General features: G+C 44.9%; 1 protein-coding gene across 3 annotated transcripts in view; it reads left to right on the top strand.

Annotated features, from left to right (window-relative positions):
- LOC122563484 (CTP synthase 1) overlaps window positions 1–26,002 on the top strand; it is a 63,690-nt gene that overhangs the window by 34,360 nt on the left and 3,328 nt on the right. For all 3 annotated transcript variants that reach the window (XM_043717263.2, XM_043717261.2, XM_043717262.2), the window contains exons 12-18: window positions 300–362; window positions 4,181–4,224; window positions 6,113–6,209; window positions 8,276–8,331; window positions 8,656–8,752; window positions 10,173–10,317; window positions 25,473–25,566. In XM_043717263.2, the coding sequence (XP_043573198.1) occupies window positions 300–362; window positions 4,181–4,224; window positions 6,113–6,209; window positions 8,276–8,331; window positions 8,656–8,752; window positions 10,173–10,317; window positions 25,473–25,563 (593 nt within the window). In that variant the 3' untranslated portion in view covers window positions 25,564–25,566. The remainder of the gene's footprint in view (window positions 1–299; window positions 363–4,180; window positions 4,225–6,112; window positions 6,210–8,275; window positions 8,332–8,655; window positions 8,753–10,172; window positions 10,318–25,472; window positions 25,567–26,002) is intronic.

Here is a 26,002-nt window from a genome sequence, read left to right as displayed (position 1 = left end):
TGCACTTGTCTTGTAAATGATGAGATCATTAGGCTTTCTGTTGTCACAAACAAAAAACGAAATTGCTAGAAAAGCTCAGCGGGTCTGGCAGCAACCGTGAGAAGAAATCAAAGTTAATGCTTCGAGTCCAGTGACCCTTCCTCAGAACTGATAGTGTCTGAGAAACGTTAAGCTTGATTTCTCTCCACAGTTGTTGCCAGACTTGCTGAGCTTTTCCAGCACCTTCTGTTTTTGTTTCTGATTTACAGCATCCGCAGTTCTTTTGTTTTTCATTAAGATTTTTTGTTGTGTCTGTTTAGGTGTCTGTCTTGGAATGCAGTTGGCAGTTGTCGAGTTTGCACGAAATGCACTTAATTGGTCAGGTACGAGTCAGCAAATCCCATCGGTTCAGTGGAATGTTTGATGTTTGTATCAGTTTGTGACTGTCCTATTCCGATTGGTCTTTGCTAACGTTGTAATATCTGCCACATGACAAGTGGGGGACCAATCAGAACAGTAGCTTGCATTCTGCAGCACAGAAAGCAGTGATGGGGCCTTATTGTAGAAACTTCAAATTTAGAACATAACATAGAACAATACAGCACAGAACAGGCCCTTCGGCCCACGATGTTGTGCCGAACATTTGTCCGAAATATAAGAGCTAGCATTTGGATGTTGCAATAACTGTTCTGATCCACAAATTCAAATTATGATTTTTTTTAAACTGAAGCCTGATTTGGAATGAAATTTATGACAATCAGGGATTGGAACTTTTTGAGGCCTGGTCAGTTACAATTCATACTTTTTGACCCCATTCATAAGCTGTGCTGTGGGAGACACATATACCCTATATCCTCAAGTAAAAGTTGATCTCATATGAAAGTTGGCCTGCTATTTTTGGCCAAAAGATATGGAAAATTTCAGAAATCTTGTGTAAAAGTCAACCCTACTTCTTCACAGATAACAGATCAACATTTGTAAGTCAAGGTATTATCCTTTACATTAATGTTACAATGAGGAAATGCTATTGTGTGATTCCATGTTCAGTTCTCACCAACTCGGCACAAAAGATTCAGGTGACAATCAATCTCGTGGAATGCAGTCATATATATCTAGTTGAGGTTTTGAAATTTCTTCATCACTTTGTGTAAAAATGCCCTCCAGAAATAACAAACAAAATACAGCATCATTTAAACTGCAAGTTATTGAAGTTGCAGAGAAGAGAAATGACTGTGAAGCAGCAAGAAAATTTTGTGTTTCAGAGAAACTTGTGAGAGATTGGAGAAAGATATCGAATCAACTTCAGACAACTCCAAAACCAAACTGCCAACAGGGGTAAACCCAGCAAGCGGCCGCAATTGGAGAAAAGTGTTGCTGAGTGGGTACGTGAGAATCATCAAAATCGAAAATGTGTCAGTCATGAAGCCGTCTGAATCCATGCACAAAACACGGTGGCTCAGTGGTTAGCACTGCTGCCTCACACCAGGGTCCCAGGTTCGATTCCAGCCTCAGGTGACTGTCTGTTTGGAGTTTGCACATTCTCCCCGTGTCTGCATGGGTTTCCTTCGGGTACTCTGGTTTCCTCCCACAATCCAAAAGATGTGCGGGTCAGGTGAATTGGCCATGCTAAATTGCCTATAGTGTTAGTGTTAGGAGGGAAATGGTTCTGGGTGGGTTACTCTTCAGAGAGTCGATGTGGACTGGTTGGGCCGAAGGGCCTGTTTCCACACTGTAAAGAATCTAATCTAAAAACGGATCCGAGAAGGATGGAATTTCGGATTTTAAGGCAAGTGCTGGATGGTGTACGAGGTTCATGAGAAGGCATGACTTAGCACTTTGGCAGAGAACTAAGACTGCACAAAAGCTGCCTGCTGAACGAGAAGATAAGATATTACAGTTTCACCAGTTTGTCAACAGAAATCGGCAGAAGGAAGGCTACAAGTGATCATGCATTGGAAACGTAGACAAGATGTCTATTGCCCTCAACTTGCTAGAGAATCGAAATGTGAACTGAAAAGGAGAAAAAATCGGTATTGGTGAGAATCACTGGCTATGAGGAAAGTAAGTTTACTTTAGTTCTTTCTTGTATGGCTGGTGGCACTACGTTAAGAGAAAACCTTTGCCTGAGGAGAAATTTCCAAAAGGAGTTGTCATCCACATACATTTACAAGGCTGGATGGATGAAGGTGAATGTGGAAAATGGATAAAGGAAGTTGGAGATTTGTGACCTGGCAGGCTATGCAAGAAAAAGAGTTTGTACATCTGGGATCAGTTTAAATCACATGTAGTGAAGAATGTTGGTGATAAGATTCGATCACATAACATTGATGTAGCTGTAGCTCCCCGCTGACTTACAAGTGTTTTGCAACCAATAGACGTTGGTATCAATAAGCCATTTAAGGACATGATGATACTGAAGTGGAAAAACTGGATATGTGATGGAGAAATACTTACACAAAAGGAGGCAGTATGCAGGTTCCATCACTGCCACTGATCTGTGAATGGATCTTTGATTCATGGAAGGAAATAAGAGCTGCACTATTTTCACATCATTCAAGAAATGTAGAATTTTTAAAGCATTGGACAGTACAAAGGATTAATATCTATGGGATGGCACAGTTGAAGAAGAAGTGGATGATGTGCTACTGTTAACTACAGATAGCGAGGATGAAGAATGTCCATACAATGATATCCTGATGCTTATGAAGCTTTATTTGGTGATGAAGATGTTGAACAGTGTGATTTTGCAGGATTTTGTATGTGACATGTTTGATTTAAGATGTGGCATGTAATTGTGATTTAAAGCCATATTGCATTTCTGTTTCACTTTCTGCATGTATAAGTAAAAGCTTACTAATCCATTTTTATTTCTATTGTTATGATCTGGTAATTATCGTAATTCGTTTTTTTTTTATTTGTTTGGAGATCAATTGGGCTTCTGCTAATAATACTGAATTATGGACTGTAGCATGAATTTCAGCCCCTCAAAATTAGTGTCTTTGTATTAGTCGACCCCATAAATTTAACCTTAAGAAGTAGTCTAAAAAATGTTGACTTTTACAGAAGTATATACAGTATATTAAGTTGTGACTTAGACCATGATTTTGATATCCATCAGTTTTTGAAATACCAGCCTGAATTTCATAATCTGTGGTGAAAAGTGATGATAGATCACCGGAATAAAGTTGTCACCAAAGTGAGCTCTGTGAATTTCCCCTTTCCCAACAATGATTAAAATCTGGCACCAAGTCAAGACAATCTTGAAATGTCTAACAATAGTACTGCCATCAGGTAGACTAAGGAGCCAATCACACTGACCAGTTAACGAGCTTTGAGAAGATTTGTAGCTCAGGTTGAGATTCTGGATGTAGGTTTGCTCGTTGAGCTGGGAGGTTCGATTTCAGACGTTTCGTCACCATACTAGGTAATATCTTCAGTGAGTCTCCAGACAAAGCACTGCTGATGATTCCTGCCTTCTATTTATACGTTTGGGTTTCTTTGGCTTGATGTCACTTCATGTGGCAATGTTGTTTCCTGTGGTGATGCCATTTCCTATGTTGATGTCATTTCAGAAAGGTTTATAAGAAGTCGGTACAGATTTAGTTATAGTTGACTGAAGCGTGTAGTTTTTTTTTAGGGTTTCTTCAGAGAAATTAATAAAGGACATGTTCTCATCAGTTCAGTGATTTCTACTTTATGACAACCTACAAAATTTCATATGCACCCTGAATTCACTGAAAACAACATCTGTTTGTTCCAGTGGATCATTGATGGTAATTTTATGACAAAATCTGGTTTATGTCATTATTTGTGAAGTTTGACTTGAGTTTATATTTTTGGATTATCACATCAAGACCTCATTTTCCACACTGACCAACACACATGTTATCATTTATGTTCCCTTATTAATGTTATAATCCTAAATGTGAACTGTGCATTTTTCAACCAAATCAGTACATCTGGCAAACATAGTTTAAAATTTTCATTGCTTTGTTTTTGCTGTCAAGCGATTTATTCTTTCAATAGTTGTGCTTTTAATAGGAAAAGGGTCGAGCAGAATATGATGTATTTGCCAAAGTCAGCCCAGTTAACTCTGACCAGCATTACTATTTAATCACTGATCATTTTATACAGGTTTAAAAAAATACATAAAATCTGTTTCAAATGCAGTAAGTTTTATTGTGTGAATTTGCTTCTACAGATGCCAATTCCACTGAATTTAATCCTAATACAAAGTATCCTGTGGTATGTATGTAATATCCACTAAGTTAATTGTGTTTTTTGTTTAAGCACTTGGTATGTTTGGAGCTGAGCTGGTCAGTCATTTTCAATGAAGTGAGGAGGAATATCGTTTTGGCCCATTGTTTCACATGTCCCTTGAACCTCTGGTCATTTTGAGAGAAGGTCCGCTTGCTTTATCACATGGTGTGTTGAAAAGCACAGTGCTTTGTTCCCTCCATCCAGGAGTTTTCCCGGTAGCCCAGCTATGAAATGTCCATTTGTTTCTCAGGGATGTGGTTAAGGTCAGAGGTTAGACAACACCACGTTATAGTCCAACAGATTTATTTGAAATCACAAGGTTATTCACACAGAGGGTGGTTCCTATGTCGAATTAACTGCCAAAGGAAGTTGTAGATGCAGGCACAGTTATAACATTTTAAAAAATGTTTTGACAGGTACATGAATAGGAAAGGTTTGGAGGAATATGGGCCAAACGCAGGCAAATGGGACTAGTTTAGTTTGGGAAAACTGGTCGTCATGGGTGAGTTGAATTGAAGGTTCGGTTTCTGGGCTGTTTGACTAAATGGCTGAATGTCCTCCTCAGGGCCTGTATTCCTAATGGTTACCATGTTGATCTGTGACAGCGCTCACATAGAATCTGTTTAAACAACCATTGCTGATTCTCTCAATTACCAGCCAATACAAAGATGGTTGACTTTGTGACAGAATGGGAAACTGCTTTCCCAATGGAAGAGAGTATTAAAACTTATTCCTGGTTGTTCATAATGTCGATTTGCATTACAGTTTGTTATTAACCTTAAAAGAGTACAGATTTGTGTAATGGTGTCATTTAAGGTATCTAGGAGAAAGTGAGGACTGCAGATGCTGGAAATCAGAGTTGAGTGTGTGGTGCTGGAAAAGCACAGCAAGGGGTACAAGCCCTTCATCAGGAATCACTCCTGATGAAGGGCTTAAGACCGAAACGTTGATTATCCTGCTCTTCGGATGCTGCCTGACCTGCTGTGCTTTTCCAGTACCACACTCTCAACTCATTTAAGGTATCTCCCCACTATCAAAAATTAAACTGCAAGAGAAGATTGTTTTATGTTGATTTCCCTAGAATTATTTAGGATATTCTGACCAATGTCACCCGCTTTTGTCAGGGACAAGTCTGTCAGATTGAGAAAAAGGGAAGACCTTTTTGAACGGAATTAATGTATGGTATATATTGCCACAGAAGGGAGTGGTGATCAGGTCATTGAGTGTATTTAAGACTGAGCTAGATAGATTCTTGATTGTCAAGGAGATCAAGGGTTACGGGAGCAAGTGGAACAATGGAGTTGAGAAACTTATCAGCCATGATTGCATGGCGGAGCAGACTCGATGGGCTGAATGGCCTAATTTCTGCTCCTATTTCTTGCGGTCTTATTATGGAAACAGAGTCAAGTCCTTCAAACTGCCAAATCCTTCTAACTGAGGTTAGAAATTTCACTGTGTCTAAAATGGATGGCCAAGGGGCAAAATTGAAGATGAATTTTCTTAATACCTATCTCATAAAAACATAAAATCAAGAGATAGGAGTAGGAAGAGGCCATTTTGCCTGTCAAACATGCTCTGCTATTCAACGTGATCTGTCTGATCATGTACCTCCACTACAGCTTCCCACACAATCCTCACATCCCTTCAATCCCTCTGCATCCAAAATGCTGACATGTAGCCATCCGTTGACCCTTTTATTGAAAATACTGATTGACTGAGCTTCCTGAGGTTGAGAACTCTGCGGAGATAAAAGATGTAAAACCATAGCATGCTGCGGGTGTTAGTTTGCAAGTTGCTTTGGTCAAATCAAGAGTTTAATGCTGATATCTTAGCAAGATGAAGATTTTAACATTCTTTGTTACATTTTGTACAGGTGATAGACATGCCCGAACACAATCCCGGAGAGATGGGAGGAACCATGAGACTTGGCAAGAGGAAAACCATCCTGAAAGAAAAGAATTCAGTATTAAGTAGGAGATTAGGTTTATCTTTTTGAGTTACAAATGTTGTTTTGATTTTACTCATCCTTTCATGGGCATCACTGGCTGGGATGGCATTTATTACCCATCTGTAGTTATCGTTGAGCAGATGGGAGTGAGCTGCAGGCCATGTGCTGAAGATAGATTCACAATGCCCTTTAAGAGGCAGTTCCAGGATTTTGACCCAGCAACAGTGAAGGAATGATAACATGTTTCCAAGTCAGGATGGTGAGTGGCTTGGAGAGGAACTTGCAAATAGTGGTGTTCCCATGAACCTGCTGCCCTTGTCCTTCTCTATGGAAGTGGTTGAGAGTTTGGAAGGTGCTGCCTAAGGATCTTTGGTGAATTTTTGCAATGCATCTTGTATATAGTTTTGGAGGGATTGGATGTTTGTGAATGTGGTGCTAATCATGCAGTCTGATTTGTGCTGGATGTTGTCAAGTTTCTTGTGTTGGAACTGGCCCCATCCAGACAAGTGGGGAGTATTCCATCACACTCCTGACTTGTGTCTTGTAGATGGTGGACAGACTTTGGGAAGTCAGGAAGTGAGTTACTCACCACCATATTCTGAGCCTCTGACCTGTTCTTGTAGCCACTGTGTTTATATGGTGAACAAAGTTAAAAATCACACAGCACCAGGTTATAGTTCAACAGGTTTATTTGGAAGCACTAGCTTTCTGAGCACTGCTCCTTCATCGTGTGGTTGTGTTCAGTTGAGTTTCTGATCAATGATAACTTCCCAGGTTGTTCATAGTGGAGGATTTAGTGATGGTAACAAACAGAACATCTCTTTTCCAATTTAAAATGAATATGATTCAGCAAAGATAACAATAGTATCTTCAGGTATCAGGCTAATACATCGAAACCTTTGCTCCAAAACCTTTTGGCCTGAACTGAAGCTTGTTTTTTGATTTGCTTTGATTTATTGTAGTCACATGGACCTAAGTACAGTGAAAAGTTTTGTTTTGTGAGCAGTACAGGCAGATCATAGCAAACAAGGACATTTGGATCATAAGGGGCTTAGTCAGTGAGGCACACAGGATTACTGCTGCGGGGAGTGCACAAAGAGAGATCAACATGAGATTTGAAATTAGAGAGGTCCATTCATCAGTCTAATAACGGCAGGGAAGAAACTGTTGCTGAACCTGTTTGCCCATGTGTTCAAGCTTCCACAGAAGACTCCAGCGCAGTACAGGCCCTTTGGCCCTCGATGTTGCGCCGATCTGTGAAACCAATCTGAAGGCCACCTAACCTACATTATTCCATTCTCTTCTGTATTTTCTGCCTGAGGGATGAGGTTGTAGGAGATCATTACCTGGGTAGGAGGGGTCTGAAATAATGTTGGCAGCCCATCCATAGCAGCAGGAAGTGTAGGTGGAGTCCATGGATGGGAGGGTTGGCATCTGCGATGGTCTGGGCTGTGCATACAACTTTCTGTAGTTTCTTACAGTCCTGGTCAGAGCAGTTGCCGTTCCAGGCTGTTGTGCACATGGATGGTATGCTTTTAATGATACATCTGTAAGAGTTGGTGAAGGTCTTTATGGACATGCTGAATTTTCTGAGTAGCCTGAGGAAGTTAAGGCGTTGTGCCTTCTTGACCGTCACATCTACATGGGAGGGTCAGGACAGATTGTTGATTATCATCACTCCTGGGAACTGCCGCCCACCCTCTCCATTGATGTAGATGGGGCTGTCACCTCCTCCTTTCTTCTGGAAGTCAATGATCAGTTTTTTTGTTTTGCTGACATCAAGAGAGAGAGAGAGAGAGAGAGAGAGAGAGATTGTTATCATTGCACCAGGTCACCAAGCCCTCTATCTCCTTGCTGCATTGTGACTCGTTGTTTGATATCCATCCATGGTGTTGTCAGCAAACTTGTAGATGACGATCATTCGTAATTTGGCCACACCGTCATGGGTGTACAGGGAGTACAGTAGAAGGCTGAGAACGTGTCCTTGCAGGGTGCCCGTGTTGAGGATTATTGTGGAGGAGGTGCTGTTTTGTATCTTCACTGATTTTTCAAAAAATTAATTGGTGTGTTTTTCTGTGCTGCCTTCAGGGAGGTTGTATAAGGATTGTGACTACATTGAAGAACGTCACAGACATCGATACGAGGTACAAACTGCTTTGTTTTATTTGTCCCCACGCAGGCTTTCTGCATTCTTTGTCTGGGCGAATGAATCCATGAACAATAGTTTTCTCAGTATAAATATATAAATATTCTCTCAGGCCTGTGAAGAATGTCGAGTTTTTCCCCATCGAGTTTCTCCTTCATTGTGTTTTCTGAGTTTTAAGTCTATATTGAAGTGCTTTTCTAATTGATACTACTTTTGTGAAGTTGTGTTGGATTCTTTGATGGCCAAAGCGTTTTATCTAATCCACCCACAAGTTCCATCTTGAAGCACCGAACGAAAATGCTTCAAACCTGTTGTATTTCAGGTAAATCCTGAAATGAGAAGTAACTTTGAAGAAAAGGGATTTCGTTTCGTTGGCCAGGATGTGGAGGGAGAACGAATGGAAATAATTGAACTTGATGGTGAGTGAGGAGATCTTGCAGTCAGACGGAGTGAGATATAACGCGAGTTACTCTTTAGAAATTATTCTGAATCTCATAGCTCTTTAAACTAAAAGGTTTACTATTTGCACAGATATTTTGGAGAAAGCGTTATTGTATTTGCATGTTAAGGGGATGATTAACTTGGTTTGTTAAATGGCTAGTGTGTGGGTCAGGATAGCACAACAGTGTGAGTTCAGTTCCAGTTCCAGTGCAGAGTCATTCTTCTCCAGCTATATCCAGCAATGTGTATGGACAGTTGCCCCCCGCTCCCCAGTTATCTGATAGAGTGACATGCTCTATGAATTATGGCTAACTACCTAGAATATTAAAAGTTTGAATAAATCTGCTGGCTGCTTAAATATGCAAGCTTGACACATTCACTGTTCAAATATTATTTTGGGGTAAAGTTTTGTAGATTTTAAAATGATGCCATTTAGTTTGGAACGCCACTTTTTGAGTCTTTTTATTCATTCTTTGAGTGGGCAAAGCCACTTTGCTGTGGGTATGGGGTTATTTATAGGCAGATTTCCTGACCTTAGTTAATCTGCTGGGTATTTACAACAAAGATTATATGCCCCAACCAGCTTTTAATATATTTTTTTAAATTGAATTCAAATTTAACTATTTACCATGGTAAGATTTGAATCCATGCCCCCATGGACATTAGTCTTATTGACCTTGTGAAATTACCCTATGCCATGGCCTCTGCTACAGTCTGTATTTTTGCCATTAGGTCAGTGAATCATAGATCCCTGCAATGTCGAAGCAGGCCATTTGGCCCACTGAATCTGTACTGACCCTTCAAAGAGCATCCCACCCAGACATTGCCGTCTACCCTGCATTTACCATGGTTAATCCACCTAGCGGGCTCATCCCTGAATGCAGTGTGGGTTCTTTATGCTGTGTGTAGCCTACAACCCATCAGTCTGGTTTATAGGTTAATGTCTGCTTCATGGAGAGCACAGAAATGAGCAGGTGAGCGGAGGACCCCACATTAGGCAGTCAGCTCACCTACATGAGCAGGCCTTGTAAAAGTAGTCAGTGGTGGAGGCTGGGTCATTGAGTATTTTTGTTGTAGAAGGAGTAGATGGGAATGTGGGCTTCAAAATGCCCAAGAGATGAGCCATGATTGGATTGATTGGTGGAACAGGCCTGAGGGAGTACTTGGTCTACTCCTGCTGCTATTTTGTATTTCATGCCAGCTCCTGTTTCCCAGAGTGATCAGGAATATTTTGAACCCTGCCTTGGTCTTTGTGAATGTGAAAGTGTTGGACGATAAGTGTGATTCTGCCTATGGTTTGTTTGACTTTCATGACTAATAAGATTTGCTCCAGGTAATCGGAAGTATTGTGGTGGAGTGCAGATCTTGAGGAAGTGTTCTCACCACTGTCTATTTCAGAGCATCCCTATTTTGTTGGCGTCCAGTACCATCCAGAATTCACCTCCAGACCAATGAAACCATCCCCACCTTACTTGGGCCTGATGTTGGCTGCTTCAGGAAAACTTCAGCGTTACTTGGAAAAGGGTTGCAGGCTGTCGCCCAGGTAACTAACTAATGCAAGATGCACATATTTCTGTCTGTTTGTTCTACCATTAATATAGAGACAATATTAAGATAAAACGGTCCTTCTCTGGATAACAGTCGGTGACAAGTGGTGTTCCGCAAGGCTCAGTGTTGGGACTGCAACTTTTCACTTTATATTTTAACAATCTAGATGAAGGAACTGAGGGCATCCTGGCTAAGTCTGCAGACGATATAAAGATAGGAAGAGGGACAGGTCGCAGTGAGGCGATGGGGAAGCGGCAGAAGGTTCTGGACAGGTTAGAAACGTGGGCAAAGTAGTGGCAGATGGACTACTACATGGGAATGTGTGAGGTCATGCATTTTGGTAGGAAGAATAAAGGCATGGACTATTTTTAGAAGTCTGAAGTGCAAAGAGACTTGGGAATTCTAGTCCAGGATTCTCTCAAGGTAAACTTGCAGGTTGAGTCAGTAGTTAGGAAGGCAAGTGCAAAGATGGCACTAATTTTGAGAGGACTTGAATATAAAAGCAAGGATGTACTTCTGAGGCTGTATAAGGCTTTGGTCAGACCACATTTGGAATATTGTGCACAGTTTTGGGGCCCATATCTCAGGAAGAATGTACTAATCCTGGAGCATGTTCAGAGGAGGTTCACAAGAATGGTCCCAGGAATGAAAAGCTTAACATATGAGGAACGTTTGAGGACTTTGGGTTTATACTGGATGGAGTTTAGAAGGATGAGAGGGGATCTAATTGAAACATACGGAACACTGAATGGTTTGGACAGAGTGGATGTTGAGAAGATATTTCCATTGGTAGGAGAGACTAGGACCCAGGGACATAGCCTCAGAGTAAAGGGAAGACCTTTTAGAATGGAGATAAGGAGAAACTTCTTCAGCCAGAGAGTGGGGAATCTGTGGGATTCATTGCCACAGAAGGCTGTACAGGCCAGGTCATTGAGTATATTTAAAACTGAGATAGATAGGTTCTTGATAATCAAGGGGATCAAGGATTACTGGGAGAAAGCTGGAGAATGGCATTGAGAAACCTATCAGCCATTTTTGAATGGCGGAGCCATCCCTATGTTTATGGCCTGAGTTCTGCTCCTGTATCTTATGGTCACGTTACCAGCTTTCTAATTGATTCCGTTTTGAAAGGTACGTTGCAAAGGTGACATAAGGATAGGGATGGGTCGAGGGAATAGCCAGCCATATCTCCGACAGAGTATAATGTGGGAAAATGTGACATTGTTCACTTTGGCTGGACGAATTAAAAGCAGATAATACTTCAGCCTGCGGACCACTGCAGAATCCTGAGGTGCCGTGGCATTTAAATGTTTTGGCCATTTGTGTTCACAACTGAGATTTTTTTTATTTCCATGTGTTTCTACTATCTGTGGTTGGTTAAGAAAAGATTTTTTCTTGTGGAACAGCCACTGTAATCGGTCTCACATCGGTCACAGGAACACAGGAGGAGAAAGCAATAGAGCGCTATACTGTTAGATTTGGAGGGTACAGGATGGAAAGCTGCATAAATGCTAGCTTTGAGTACTCGGGTTGAATGGACTGTTTCTGTGCAGTGAGTTCGATGTACTGACAGTGGGAGAAAACTGTAAAAGTAAAGTAATAACTCATTGCATGTCAATGGGTTCTGTACTTCCCTGACCTTTAACAAAATCAGAAATTGCTGGAAAAGCACAGCAGGTCTGGCAGCGTCTGTGCAGAGAAAGCAGAGTTAATGTTTCGTGTTTTGTGACCCTTCTTCAGAACACGGCTTACCATTTCCCACTGCTCAACATTCTCACCCACGCCTCCTGCATCTTTCCCCTTCTCTGACATTTTCAGCACTTCCCCTCTGCTCCCTACTGTCCACACCATCCATTACAATTTTCAACACCTTGACCAGAAAGTAATGGTGCAGATATTAAATGATTAAGTGTCTGTTTAATCTTCATATTTTTGTGGACATTATTTGGTGATTCAATCAGATTTGCAAAGAAAAAGTTGGACACATATATACCTATAATTTTCATGCTGACATAACTGAGAATGGGATTGGATTACTGTCAAATCTATCAGCAATGTGAAAGTATTGCTTCCCTGAAAGTAGGCAGCCTGCCCATTATAAGTGTATTGGGAATAATATTACACGTATATCCATTTACATCACAGTTTAATGTACCCAACTGGTCAAAAATATAATTATTATAATCTTCAAAAGCTGCATTTTCAGACCAGAAAATAAATTTGTGCTTTTGACATGTTATAGTTCCTCCTGTCTGAATATTAAATATTGATTGTCCTGCATTACAAATCGCTGTCCTAGCTGGCTGAACCACTTAGAATAGGACTGATTCACGAAAAGCAGCAGAGTGTTAATTTCTCATATTCATCAGCATTTACAATTTAGTCTTCAATAAAATAAATGCTTTTCATGGCTAGAGTGCAATAGCCATGATTAGATAAACAGCCTGCTGAGGTGGTATAAGGCACTGGTCAGACCACATTTGGAATATTGTGAGCAGTTTTGGGCCCTGTATTGAAGGAAGTATGTGCTGGTGTTGGAAGGGGGTCCAGAGGAGGTTTACAATAATCATCCCAGGGATGAAGGGTTTGTCATATGAGGAAGGGTCGAGGAATCTGGGTCTGTTGTTGATGCAGTTTAGAAGGATGAGGAGGTACCGATTGAAACTTGGTAAAAGCAAGGACTGCAGATGCTGGAAATCTGAGTCTGGATTAGAGTGATGTTGGAAAAGCACAGCAGGTCAGGCAGCATCCAAGGAGCAGGAAAATCAACATTTCAGGCAAAAACCCTTCATCAGGAATAGAGGCAGGGTGCCTCCAGGGTGGAGGGATAAATGGGTGGGGGTGGGGAGAAAGTAGCACAGAGTACAATAGGTGAATGGGGGTGGGGATGGAGGTGATAGGTCAGAGAGGAAGAAAGGCAGGTAGGACAGGTCATGGGGACAGTGCTGAGCTGGAAGGTTGGAACTGGGGTGAGGTGGGGGAAGGGAAAATGAGGAAACTTTTGAAGTCCACATTGATGGTAAGTAGGTAAGTGCTGCATTTTGCTTGTTCTATTCTTTAGACCTAGTTTTTTTTAAAAAGGTTACTTTTAGAGGGATGGCAGTGAAGGCAGTGCAATGTTCCTCTTGCAACATGTTTGAGGTGAGGGATGCCATGGTCGTCCCTGCTGATTACACTTGCAGGAAGTGCACCCATCTCCAGCTCCTCCAAGACCGTGTTAGGGAACTGGAGCTGGAGTTGGATGAACTTAGGATCATTCGGGAGGCAGAGGGGGTCATAGATCGGAGCTTTAGGGAAGTCGTAACTCCAAAGATGGCAGATAGATGGGTGACAGTGAGGGGGACTGGGAGGAAGCAGCCAGTGCAGGGGCCCCCTGCGGCCGTTCCCCTCAAGAACAAGTATACCGTTTTGGATACTTGTGGGGGGAGGGGGACTTACCAGGGGTAAGTAATGGGGCTCAGGCCTCTGGCACGGAGTCTGTCCCCGTTGCTCAGAAGGGAAGGGTGGAGAAGAGCAATAGTAATTGGGGACTCGATAGTTCGGGGCACAAATAGGCGGTTTTGTGGGAACGAGAGAGACTCACGTTTGGTATGTTGCCTTCCAGGTGCAAGGGTACGTGATGTCTCTGATCGTGTTTTCCGGGTGCTTAAGGGGGAGGGGGAGCAGCCCGAAGTCGTGGTCCACATTGGCACCAATGACATAGGTAGGAGGAGCGCTGAGGATGTTAGGCAGGCTTTCAGGGAGCTAGGTTGGAAGCTCAGAGTTAGAACGAACAGAGTTGTTGTCTCTGGTTTGTTACCCGTGCCACGTGATAGAGAGTCGAGGAATAGAGAGAGAGAACAGTTAAATGCATGGCTACAGGGATGGTGCAGGAGGGAGGGATTCCGGTATTTGGATAACTGGGGTTCTTTCTGGGGAAGGTGGGACCTCTATAAACAGGATAGTCTACACCTGAACCCGAGGGGCATCCCCCAGTATCCTTGGCGGGAGATTTACTAGTGCTCTTGAGGGGGGGGGGGTTTAAACTAACTCTGCAGGGGCATGGGAACCTAGACTGTAGCTTTAGGGTGCAGGACCTGGAGTGTAGGGAGGTTAGGAACATGGCATCAATCTCAAAGGAGGGTGCCTGTAAACAGGAAGGTGGTTTGAAGTGTGTATACTTCAATGCAAGAAGTATACGAAATAAGGTAGGTGAACTTGCAACGTGGGTTGGTACCTGGGACTTCGATGTTGTGGCTATTACGGAGACATGGGTAGAACAGGGACAGGATTGGCTGTTGCAGGTTCCAGGGTTTAAATGTTTTAGTAGGGTCAGAGGTGGGGGTAAAAGAGGGGGAGGTGTGGCATTGCTTGTCAAAGATCGTATTACAGCGGTGGAAAGGACGATGGATGAAGACTTGCCATCTGAGGTAGTTTGGACTGAGGTTAGGAATAGGAAAGGTGAGGTCTCCCTGTTAGGAGTTTTTTACAGGCCTCCTAGTAGTCCTAGAAAAATAGAAGAAAGGATTGCGAGGATGATTCAGGAGAAGAGTGAAAGTAATAGGGTGGTTGTTATGGGGGACTTTAACTTTCCTGATATTGATTGGGAAAGCTATAGCTCTAGTTCGTTAGATGGGTCGGTGTTTGTCCAATGTGTGCAGGAGGGTTTCCTGACACAATATGTAGATAGGCCAACAAGAGGTGAGGCCATACTGGATTTGGTTCTGGGTAACGAACCAGGCCAGGTGTTAGAATTAGAGGTAGGTGAGCACTTTCGGGACAGTGACCACAATTCGGTGACTTTTACTCTAGTAATGGAGAGGGATAAGTGTGCACTGCAGGGCAAGAGTTATAGATGGGGGCAGGGAAATTATGATGCGGTGAGGCATGACTTAGGATGCGTGGCTTGGAAAAGTAGGCTTCAAGGCAAGGGCGTAATTGATATGTGGAGCTTGTTCAAGGAGCAACTATTGAGTGTCCTTGATAAGTATGTACCCGTCAGGCAGGGAGGAAAGGGTCGTGTGAGGAAGCCGTGGTTTAATAAGGAATTGGAATCCCTTGTTAAATGGAAGAGGGCGGCCTATGTAAAGATGAGGCGTGAAGGTTCATTTGGGGCGATTGAGAGTTATAAGGTAGCCAGCAAGGACCTGAAAAGAGAGCTAAGAGCAGCAAGGAGGGGACATGAAAGGTCCTTAGTTGGTAGGATTAGGGAAAACCCTAAGGCTTTCTATAGGTATGTCAGGAATAAAAGAATGACTAGGGTAGGAATAGGTCCAGTCAAGGATAGTAGTGGGAAGTTGCGTGTGGAGGCTGAAGAGATTGGGGAGACACTGAATGAATACTTTTCGTCAGTATTCATTCAGGAACAGGACATTGTTGCCGATGTGAATACTGAGTCACAATTAAGTAGAATGAATGGTTTTGAGGTATGTAGGGAAGAGGTGTTGGAAATTCTGGAAAGGGTGAAAATAGATAAGTCCCCTGGGCCTGATGGCATTTATCCTAGGATTCTCTGGGAAGCAAGGGAGGAGATTGCAGAGCCATTGGCCTTGATTTTTATGTCCTCGTTGTTTACAGGAGTAGTGCCAGAAGACTGGAGGCTAGCAAATGTGGTTCCCTTGTTCAAGAAGGGGAGTAGGGATAACCCTAGTAACTATAGGCCGGTGAGTCTCACTTCTGTTGTGGGCAAAGTCTTAGAGAGAATTGTAAGGGATTGGATTTATGAACATCTGGATAGGAATAATGTGATCAAGGATAGTCAGCATGGTTTTGTGAAGGGCAGGTCGTGCCTCACAAACCTTATTGAATTCTTTGAGAAGGTGACTAAGGAGGTGGACGAGGGGAAAGCGGTAGATGTGGTGTATATGGATTTTAGTAAGGCGTTTGATAAGGTTCCCCATGGTAAGCTACTTCAAAAAATACGGAGGTATGGCATTGAGGGTGAGTTGGAGGTTTGGATTAGGAGTTGGCTGGCTGGAAGAAGACAGAGGGTAGTAGTTGATGGTAAAGGTTCATCTTGGAGTGCCGTTACTAGCGGTGTTCCGCAAGGATCTGTTTTGGGACCATTGCTGTTTGTCATTTTTATAAATGACCTGGAGGAGGGGCTAGAAGGTTGGATGAGCAAGTTTGCGGATGATACGAAAGTTGGAGGAGTTGTTGACAGCGAGGAAGGATGTGGCAGGTTACAGCGGGATATAGATAAGCTGCAGAACTGGGCAGAAAGGTGGCAAATGGAGTTCAATGTAGGTGAGTGTGAGATGATTCACTTTGGTAAGAGTAACAAAAAGATGGGGTACTGGGCTAATGGTCGGATACTTGGTAGTGTGGATGAGCAGAGGGATCTTGGTGTCCATGTACACAGATCTTTGAAAGTTGCCACCCAGGTAAATAGTGCAGTGAAGAAGGCATATGGCGTACTGGCTTTTATTGGTAGAGGAATTGAGTTCCGGAGTCCTGAGGTCATGTTGCAGTTGTATAAGACTCTGGTGCGGCCGCATCTGGAATATTGTGTGCAGTTTTGGTCGCCATACTATAGGAAGGATGTGGAGGCACTGGAACGGGTGCAGAGGAGGTTTACCAGGATGTTGCCTGGTATGGCAGGAAGATCGTATGAGGAAAGGCTGAGGCACTTGGGGTTGTTTTCATTGGAGAAAAGAAGGTTTAGGGGTGACTTGATAGAGGTGTACAAGATGATTAGGGGTTTAGATAGGGTTGACCGTGAGAACCTTTTTCCACGTATGGAGTCAGCTATTACGAGGGGGCATAGCTTTAAATTAAGGGGTGGTAGGTATAGGACAGATGTTAGGGGTAGGTTCTTTACTCAGCGAGTCGTGAGTTCATGGAATGCCCTGCCAGTAGCAGTGGTGGACTCTCCCTCTTTATGGGCATTTAAGCGGGCATTGGATAGACATATGGAGGATAGTGGGCTAGTGTAGGTTAGTTGGGCTTGGATCGGCACAACATCGAGGGCCAAAGGGCCTTGTACTGCGCTGTATTCTTCTATGTTCTATGTTCTATGATGCCCTGGGGTTGAAGTGTTCCAAGACGGAAGATGAGGCGTTCTTCCTCCAGGCATCGGGTGGTGAGGGTGCGGCGGTGGAGGAGGACCAGGACTTGCATCTGCTCAGCAGAATGGGATGGGGAGTTGAAATGTTGGGCCACAGGGCGGTGGGGTTGATTGGTGCGGGTGTCCCAAAGATGTTCCCTAAAGTGCTCTACGAGGAGGCGTCCAGTCTCCCCAATGTAGAGGAGACCGCATCGGGAGCAACTGATACAATAAATGACACTGGTGGATGTGCAGGTAAAACTTTGATGGATATAAAAGGCTCCTTTGTGGCCTTGGATGGAGGTGAGGGAGGAGGTGCGGGCGCAGGTTTTGCAATTCCTGCGTTGGCAGGAGAAGGTGCCAGGACGGGAGGGTGGGTTGTTGGGGGGCGTAGACCTGACCAGGCAGTCACGGAGGGAATGGTCTTTGCGGAAAAGGATGGGGAGGGAAATATATCCCTGGTGGTGGGGTCTGTTTGGAAGTGGTGGAAATGTTGGCGGATGATTTGGTTTATGTGAAGGTTGGTAGGGTGGAAGGTGAGCACCAGGGGCGTTCTGTCCTTGTTACGGTTGGAGGGGTGGGGTCTGAGGGCGGAGGTGTGGGATGTGGACGAGATGCGTTGGAGGGCATCTTTAACTATGTGGGAAGGGAAATTGTGGTCTCTAAAGAAGGAGGCCATTTGGTGTGTTCTGTGGTGGAACTGGTCCTCCTGGGAGCAGATACGGCGGAGGAATTGGGAATACAGGATGGCATTTTTGCAGGAGATCGGATGGGAAGAAATGCAATCCAGGTAGCTGTGGGAGTTGGTGGGTTTGTAAAAAAAAATGTCAGTGTCAAGTCAGTCGTCATTAATGGAGATGGAGAGGTCCAGGAAGGGGAGGGAGGTGTCTGAGATGGTCCAGGTGAATTTAAGTTTGGGGTGGAATGTGTTGGTGAAGTTGATGAATTGCTCAACCTCCTCGCGGGAGCACGAGGTGGCGCCAATGCAGTCATCAATGTAGCGGAGGAAGAGGTGGGGAGTGGTGCCGGTGTAATTACGGAAGATGAACTGTTCTATGTAGACAACAAAGAGACAGGCATAACTGGGGCCCATATGGGTGCCCATGGCTACCTCTTTGGTCTGGAGGAAGTGGGAGGATTTGAAAGAGAAATTGTTAAAGGTGAGGACCAGTTTCAGCCAAATGAATGAGAGTGTCGGTGGAAGGGTACTGTTGGGGTCGTTGGGAGAGGAAGAAACTGAGGGCTTGGAGCCCCTGGTCATGGCGGATGGAGGTGTAGAGGAATTGGATGTCCACGGTGAAGATGAGGCGTTGGGGGCTGGGGAAACAGAAGTCTTGGAGGAGATGGGGGCTGTGGGTGGTGTCTCGAACATATGTGGGGAGTTCCTGGACTAGGGGGGATAGGACAGTGTCGAGGTAGGTAGAGATGAGTTCAGTGGGGCAGGAGCATGCTGAGCCAATGGGTCGGCCAGAGTGGTCAGGCTTGTGGAACTTGGGAAGGAGGTAGAACCGGGCAGTGCGGGGTTCCTGGACTATGAGGTTGGAAGCTGTGGGTGGGAGATCTCTTAAGGTGATGAGGCCTCCTACTGCCAACTCAAAGACACCTCCTCCTACCGCCCCCTCGACCATGATCCCACCCCCCATCACCAAACCATTACCTCCCAGACCATACAGAACCTCATCACCTTAAATGGCCACCCCAACCTTAAATTCACCTGGACCATCTCTGACACCTCCCTCCCCTTCCTGGACCCCTCCATCTCCATTAATGATGACAGACTTGACACTGACATTTTTTACAAACCACTGACTCCCACAGCTACCTGGATTACACCTCTTCCCACCCTATCTCCTGCAAAAATGCCATCCTGTATTCCCAATTCCTCTGCCTCCGCCGTATCTGCTCCCAGGAGGACCGGTTCCACCACAGAACACACCAGATGGCTTCATTCTTTAGAGACCACAATTTCCCTTCCCTCCTACGCATCTCGTCCACATCCCACACCTCCGACCTCAAACCCCACCCCTCCAACCGCAACAAGGGCAGAACGCCCCTGGTGCTCACCTTCCACCCTACCAACTTTCGCATAAACTGCATCATCTGCTGACATTTCCGCCACCTCCAAACGGACCCCACCACCAGGGATATATTTCCCTCCCCAACCTCTTTCCGCCTTCCACAAAGACCCTTCCCTCCGTGACTACCTGGTCAGGTCCACGCCTCCCCAACAACCCACCCTCCTGTCCTGGCACCCGCCCCTGCCACCGCAGGAATTGAAAAACCTGTGCCCACACCTCCCCCCTCACCTCCATTCAAGACCCCAAAGGAGCCTTCCACATCCATCAAAGTTTTACCTGCACATCCACCAATATCATTTATTGTATCCGTTGCTCCCGATGTGGTCTCCTCTACATTGAGGAGACTGAACGCCTCCTCGCAGAGCGCTTTAGGGAACATCTCCAGGACACCCGCACCAATCAACCCCACCGCCCTGTGGCCCAATATTTCAACTCCCCCTCCCACTCTGCCGAGGACATGGAGGTCCTGGGCCTCCTTCACCGCCGCTCCCTCACCACCAGACGCCTGGAGGAAGAACGCCTCATCTTCCGCTTCGAAACACTTCAACCCCAGGGCATCAATGTGGAGTTCACCAGTTTCTTCACTTCCCCTCCCCCCACCTCACCCCAGTTCCAACCTTGCAGCTCAGCACCATCCTCATGACCTGTCCTACCTGCCTATCTTCCTTTCCACCTATCCACTCCACCCTCCTCTCTGACCTATCCCCTCCATCCCCACCCTCATTCATCTATTGTACTCTATGCTACTTTCCCCCCCCCTCCCCCCCCCCATTTATATCTCCATCCTGGAGGCTCCCTGCCTCAATTCCTGATGAAGGGCTTTTGCCCAAAATGTCGATTTTCTGCTCCTTGGATGCAGCCTGACCTGCTGTGCTTTTCCAGCACCACACTAATCCAGACACCGATTGAAACTTGCAGAACATTGAGAGGCCTGAATAGAGTGGATATGGAGAAGATGTTTTCACTAATCTGAGAGATTAGGACCTGAGGGCATAGAGTGAAGGGACAACCCTTTAGAACTGAGATGAAGAGGAATTTCTTCAGCCACATGGTGGCGACTCTGTGGAATTCTGGGCTATGGAGACCAAATCATTGAGTGTAATTAAGACAGAGATGGATGGATAGGTTCTTGATTAGTAAAGGGATCAAGGGTTACGGGGAGAAGGCAGGTGAAGGGGATTGAGAAACCTATTAGGCATGATCGAGTGGCAGAGCAGATTTGATGAACTAAATGACCTAATTCTGTTCCTATACCTTACGGTCTTATGGACATGCAGGCTGAAGATATGTTTTAGATTCATCTACCCAAATGTTTTCCACTGCATTCCCACGCTGAGAATTATTGTGAGCCCTCAGTGAGAACCGAGAGAGAAGGGTCTGTCCGTTAGACTATAATATTGCTGTTCCAACACACTCACTGCTCCACCATGGTCCTTTGTTGTTTCAGAGTCTGCAGCTCACAGAAACACTTAGGCTCCTGACCATCCCTTTGGGGAGCCCTGTTTTAGGTGGATCACAGTGACTCACTGGGAGAGGTTTGAGAAGCCATTCAGATGAGGCAGGCCCCACTTTGTGCGGGCTGCCGTTTTACAATGATCTTGGCCATTGTAAAAATCACACAACACCAGGTTGGAAGCACACTCCAAGTATCGGAGTATCACTCCTTCATCAGGTGATAGGATTGAGTCCTCCACTAAGACACAGGATTTATAGTAAATATGTTGTGGTTATGTTCGCCGAGCTGGAAATTTTTGTTGCAAACGTTTCGTCCCCTGTCTAGGTGACATCCTCAGTGCTTGGGAGCCTCCTGTAAAGCGCTTCTGTGGTGTTTCCTCCGGCATTTATAGTGGCCTGTCCCTGCCGCTTCCGGTTGTCAGTTTCAGCTGTCCGCTGTAGTGGCCGGTATATTGGGTCCAGGTCGATGTGTTTGTTGATGGAGTTTGTGGATGAGTGCTATGCTTCTAGGAATTCCCTGGCTGTTCTTTGTTTGGCTTGCCCTATAATGGTAGTGTTGTCCCAGTCGAATTCATGTTGCTTGTCATCTGCGTGTGTGGCTACTAAGGATAGCTGGTCGTGGCGTTTCGTGGCTAGTTGATGTTCATGGATGTGGATCGTTAGCTGTCTTCCTGTTTGTCCTATATAGTGTTTTGTGCAGTCCTTGCATGGGATTTTGTACACTACATTAATTTTGCTCATGCTGGGTATCGGGTCCTTCATTCTGGTGAGTATATATTTACAGTAAATATTTACAGTGTGATGTAACTGAAATTATACATTGAAAAATACCTTGATTGTCTGTTGAGTCTTTCATCTGTTCGAATACCATGATAGTTTCATTTCTTTCATATGTAAATCACAAAACCTTTTTTTTAAAAACGTTGCATTCTCAGGCTAGCTGTTAACAATGGTGATAGCTAGACAATATGTTGAAGGTGTTGGCCCCCTGTGTTCTGTCTATGCCATGATGTTTAGATTTATTCTAATCTGAAAAGTGAGAAAACAGTTTTACATGAATTCATGCAGTTTTTGAGCAAAGTACAATGTAACTCTGCAAGTACAAATTCACCCCACAAAATATATGTGTGCATATGGGTCTTTGTGTGTGTGTGTGTGGCTGAATGGGGTTGGGGGTTGCGAGTGTGAGAGAGAGTGTATGTGTGAGTGTAGAGTGTCTTAAGTCTGTGAGGGGGTGCGTGTGGGAGTGTGTGTGTGTGTGTCTGAGATGGGGGGTTGTGAGTGTCTGTGAGAGAGAGTGGATGAGTGTAAAGTGGTCTAAGTCTCTGAGAGGATGCCTGTGTGAGTGTGTGTGTCTGTAAGGGTCTGTGTGCGTGTCTGTGTATATGTGTGTCCGTGTGTATGTGTGTGTAGGTGTGCCTGTATTTGTTAGGAGTGTGTGTGTGTGTAGTGCAATGGTGGTCACCTGTAGTGTGACATGAACCCAAGGTCCCGGTTGAGGCCCTCTCTATGGGTACCGAACTTAGCTATCAGCCTCTGCTCGGCCACTTTTCGCTGCTGCCTGTCCCGAAGTCCGCCTTGGAGGATGGTCACCCGAAGGTCCGAGGCTGAATGTCCTGGACCACTGAAGTGTTCCCCAACTGGGAGGGAACCCTCCTGTCTGTTGATTGTTGTGCGGTGCCCATTCATCCGTTGTCGTAGCCTTTGCTCAGTTTCCCAATGTACCATGCCTCAGGGCGTCCTTGCCTGCAACGTATAAGATAAACAACGTTGGCTAAGTCATGTGAGTACCTGCCATGTCCATGGTGGGAGGTGTCCCCACACGTAATAGTGGTATCTATGTCCACATTCTGACACGTCTTGCAGCGCCTACCGTGACAGGGTTGTATGGAGTTGTCCAGAGAGCTGGGCAGCTTGCTACGAACAACGGCCTGTTTGAGGTTTGGCGGTTGTTTAAAAGCAAGTAGTGGAGGTGTGGGGAAGGTCTTGGTGAGGTGCTCATCCTCATTGATGATGTGTTGCAGGTCACGAAGAACATGGCGTAGTTTTTCAGCTCCTGGGAAATAGTGAACAACGAAGGGTACCCTGTCAGTTGCAGCACATGTCTGTCTCCTGAGGAGGTCATTACGGTTCCTTGCTGCGACACTACGGATTTCTTACAGAAACCCAGCACCCACGGACCAGTCGAACCAGGAACATTCCTCGTCACCATGGATATTTCAGCACTCTACACCAACATCCCCCACAAAGATGGCATCACGGCAACAGCTTCAGTACTCAACACCAACAACTGCCAATCTCCGACCACCATCCTACAACTCATCTGATTTATCCTTGATCACAACGTCTTCACCTTTGACAACCAGTTCTTAATCTAGACACAAAGAACAGTTATGGGGACCAAATTTGCACCCCAATATGCCAACACTTTTATGCACAGGTTCGAACAAGGCTTCTTCTCTATGCAGGATCTCCAACCAACATTATACACCAGGTACATTGACGACATTTTCTTCTTCTGGACCCATGGCGAGGAGTGACTGATAAAATTATACAGTGATATCAATGAGTTTCATCCCACCATCAAACTCACCATGGACTACTCTCTACTATCTCTCTCATTCTTGGACACATGCATCTCCATCAAGGATGGACACCTCAGCACCACACTCTACCGCAAACCCACAGACAACCTCACAATGCTACACTTCTCCAGCTTCCACCCAAAACATATTATGGACAAGCCCTACGCGTACACCTGATCTGCTCAGATGAGGAGGAACGTGACGGACATCTGGAACTACTCAGGAATGCCCTCACAAGAATAGGGTGCAATGCTGAACTCATCGACCACCAGTTCCGATGTGCCACAGCAAGGAACCGTAATGACCTCCTCAGGAGACAGACACTTGCTGCAACTGACAGGGTACCCTTCGTTGTTCAGTATTTCCCAGGAGCTGAAAAACTACGCCATGTTCTTCGTGACCTGCAACACATTATCAATGAAGATGAGCACCTCGCCAAGACCTTCCCCACACCTCCACTACTTGCCTTTAAACAACCGCCAAACCTCAAACAGATCATTGTTCGTAGCAAACTGCCCGGCTCTCTGGACAATTCCATACAACCCTGTCACGGTAGGCGCTGCAAGACGTGTCAGAGTGTGGACATGGATACCACCATTACACGTGAGGACACCTCCCACCGTGTACATGGCAGGTACTCATGTGACTCAGCCAACGTTGTCTATCTTATACTTTGCAGGCAAGAATGCCCTGAGGCATGGTACATTGGGGAAACTGAGCAAAGGCTATGGCAATGGATGAATGGGCACCGCACGACAATCAGCAGACAGGAGGGTTCCCTCCCAGTTGGGGAACACTTCAATGGTCCAGGACATTCAACCTCGGACCTGCGGGTGACCATCCTCCCAGGGCGGACTTCGGGACAGGCAGCAGCGAAAAATGGCCGAGCAGAGGCTGATAGCTAAGTTCGGTACCCATAGAGAGGGCCTCAACCGGGACCTTGGGTTCATGTCACACTACAGGTGACCACCATTGCACTATACGCACACATAGATACTCCTCCACACACACACACTCACACAGACATGCACACAGACCCTTACAGACACCCACACTCACACAGGCATCCTCTCAGAGACTTAGACCACTCTACACTCACGCATACACACATACACTCTCTCTCAGAGACACTCATAACCCCCCACCCCAGACACGCACACATACTCCCACACTCCCCCATGCACCCCCTCACAGACTTAAGACACTCTACACTCACAACGCACACACATAAACACTCTCTCTCACCACACTCACAACCCCCAACCCAGACAGACACACACACACACACAGACCCATATGCACACATATATTTTGTGGAGTGAATTTGTACTTGCAGGGTTACATTGTACTTTGCTCAAAAACTGCATGAATTCCTGTAAAACTCTGTTATCTCACTTTTCAGATTAGAATCAATCTAAACATCATGGCATAGACAGAGAACACAGGGGCTAACACCTTCAACATATTGCCTAGCTATCACCATTGTTAACAACTAACCCGAGAATGCAACTTTTTTAAAAAAAAGGTTTTGTGATTTACACATGAAAGAAGTGAAACTATCATGGTATTCGAACAGATGAAAGACTCAACAAACTATCAGGTATTTTTCAATGTATAATTTCAGTTACATCACACTGTAAACTTTTGCTATAAATTCTGTGTGTTAGGATTGATTCCTCCACTATCACCTGATGAAGGAGCGTCGCTCTGAAAGCTAGTGTGCTTCCAATTAAACCTGTTGGACTATAACCTTGTGTTGTGTGATTTTTATCTTTGTACACCCCAGTCCAACACCGGCATCTCCAAATCTTGGCAATGTTAGCAGTTAATGTGCTGCAGCTGCTGTGGGCAAAGACAGCCAACGTTCGGGTGTCCTGCTGTTAAGCCCTAACTAAACCTGTGCTCGGGATTGGGGTTGGGGTTTGGGTTGGATGATTGGTGTATCTGTGTAAAAGGAAAACAAAAAAGCTCCAAGTTAATGAATGTCCCATAACTTTGCTTTCTTCAGAGATACCTACAGTGATCAAAGTGGGAGCAGTTCACCCGATTCTGAAATTGTTGATTTGAAGCTGTCAGCCATTCTAACACAGGAATCATAATTGGTAAGTGATGTGGCCAAGCTTGGGTCCTGGCATCTCCTATCCCTTTTAACATCACCTGTCTCTGCAGATTCCAACTTTTTAGATGGTGCTGCTTTTCGAAAGAACATACATGATATAAAGAAAGTGATCTTAAACTTCTATCCTAAAGTCATTATTTACAAATATGGTGTATAGTAAAAGCACTCATTGCTTTATAATTACATTAAAGAACTTTGAAAAATTACCTCTGTTGCCCCCTGCTCTTCCCGCAGCGTTTGTTACAGCCTGGGAAGTGCTTTCGAAGTGTAGTGGTGATGGAAACACAGCAGCCAATTTGTACCAGCTCCCACAAACTGCACAAGGATAGTATCAGTGGTTTGTTGAAGCAGTGTTAGCCGGGGGATAAATACTAACTGGGGCCGAGGTGAAAATTCCCAGCTCTGCTTCCAACAGTACC

This window comes from Chiloscyllium plagiosum, unplaced genomic scaffold (genome assembly GCF_037043375.1).
Source record: "Chiloscyllium plagiosum isolate Xiang-an unplaced genomic scaffold, Cpla_swu_hap1 HiC_scaffold_30, whole genome shotgun sequence".
In the NCBI taxonomy this organism is placed as follows: Eukaryota; Metazoa; Chordata; class Chondrichthyes; order Orectolobiformes; family Hemiscylliidae; genus Chiloscyllium; species Chiloscyllium plagiosum.
The sequence above is the reverse complement of the archived record's forward strand: the minus strand, read 5'-3'. Positions and strand labels throughout refer to the sequence as shown.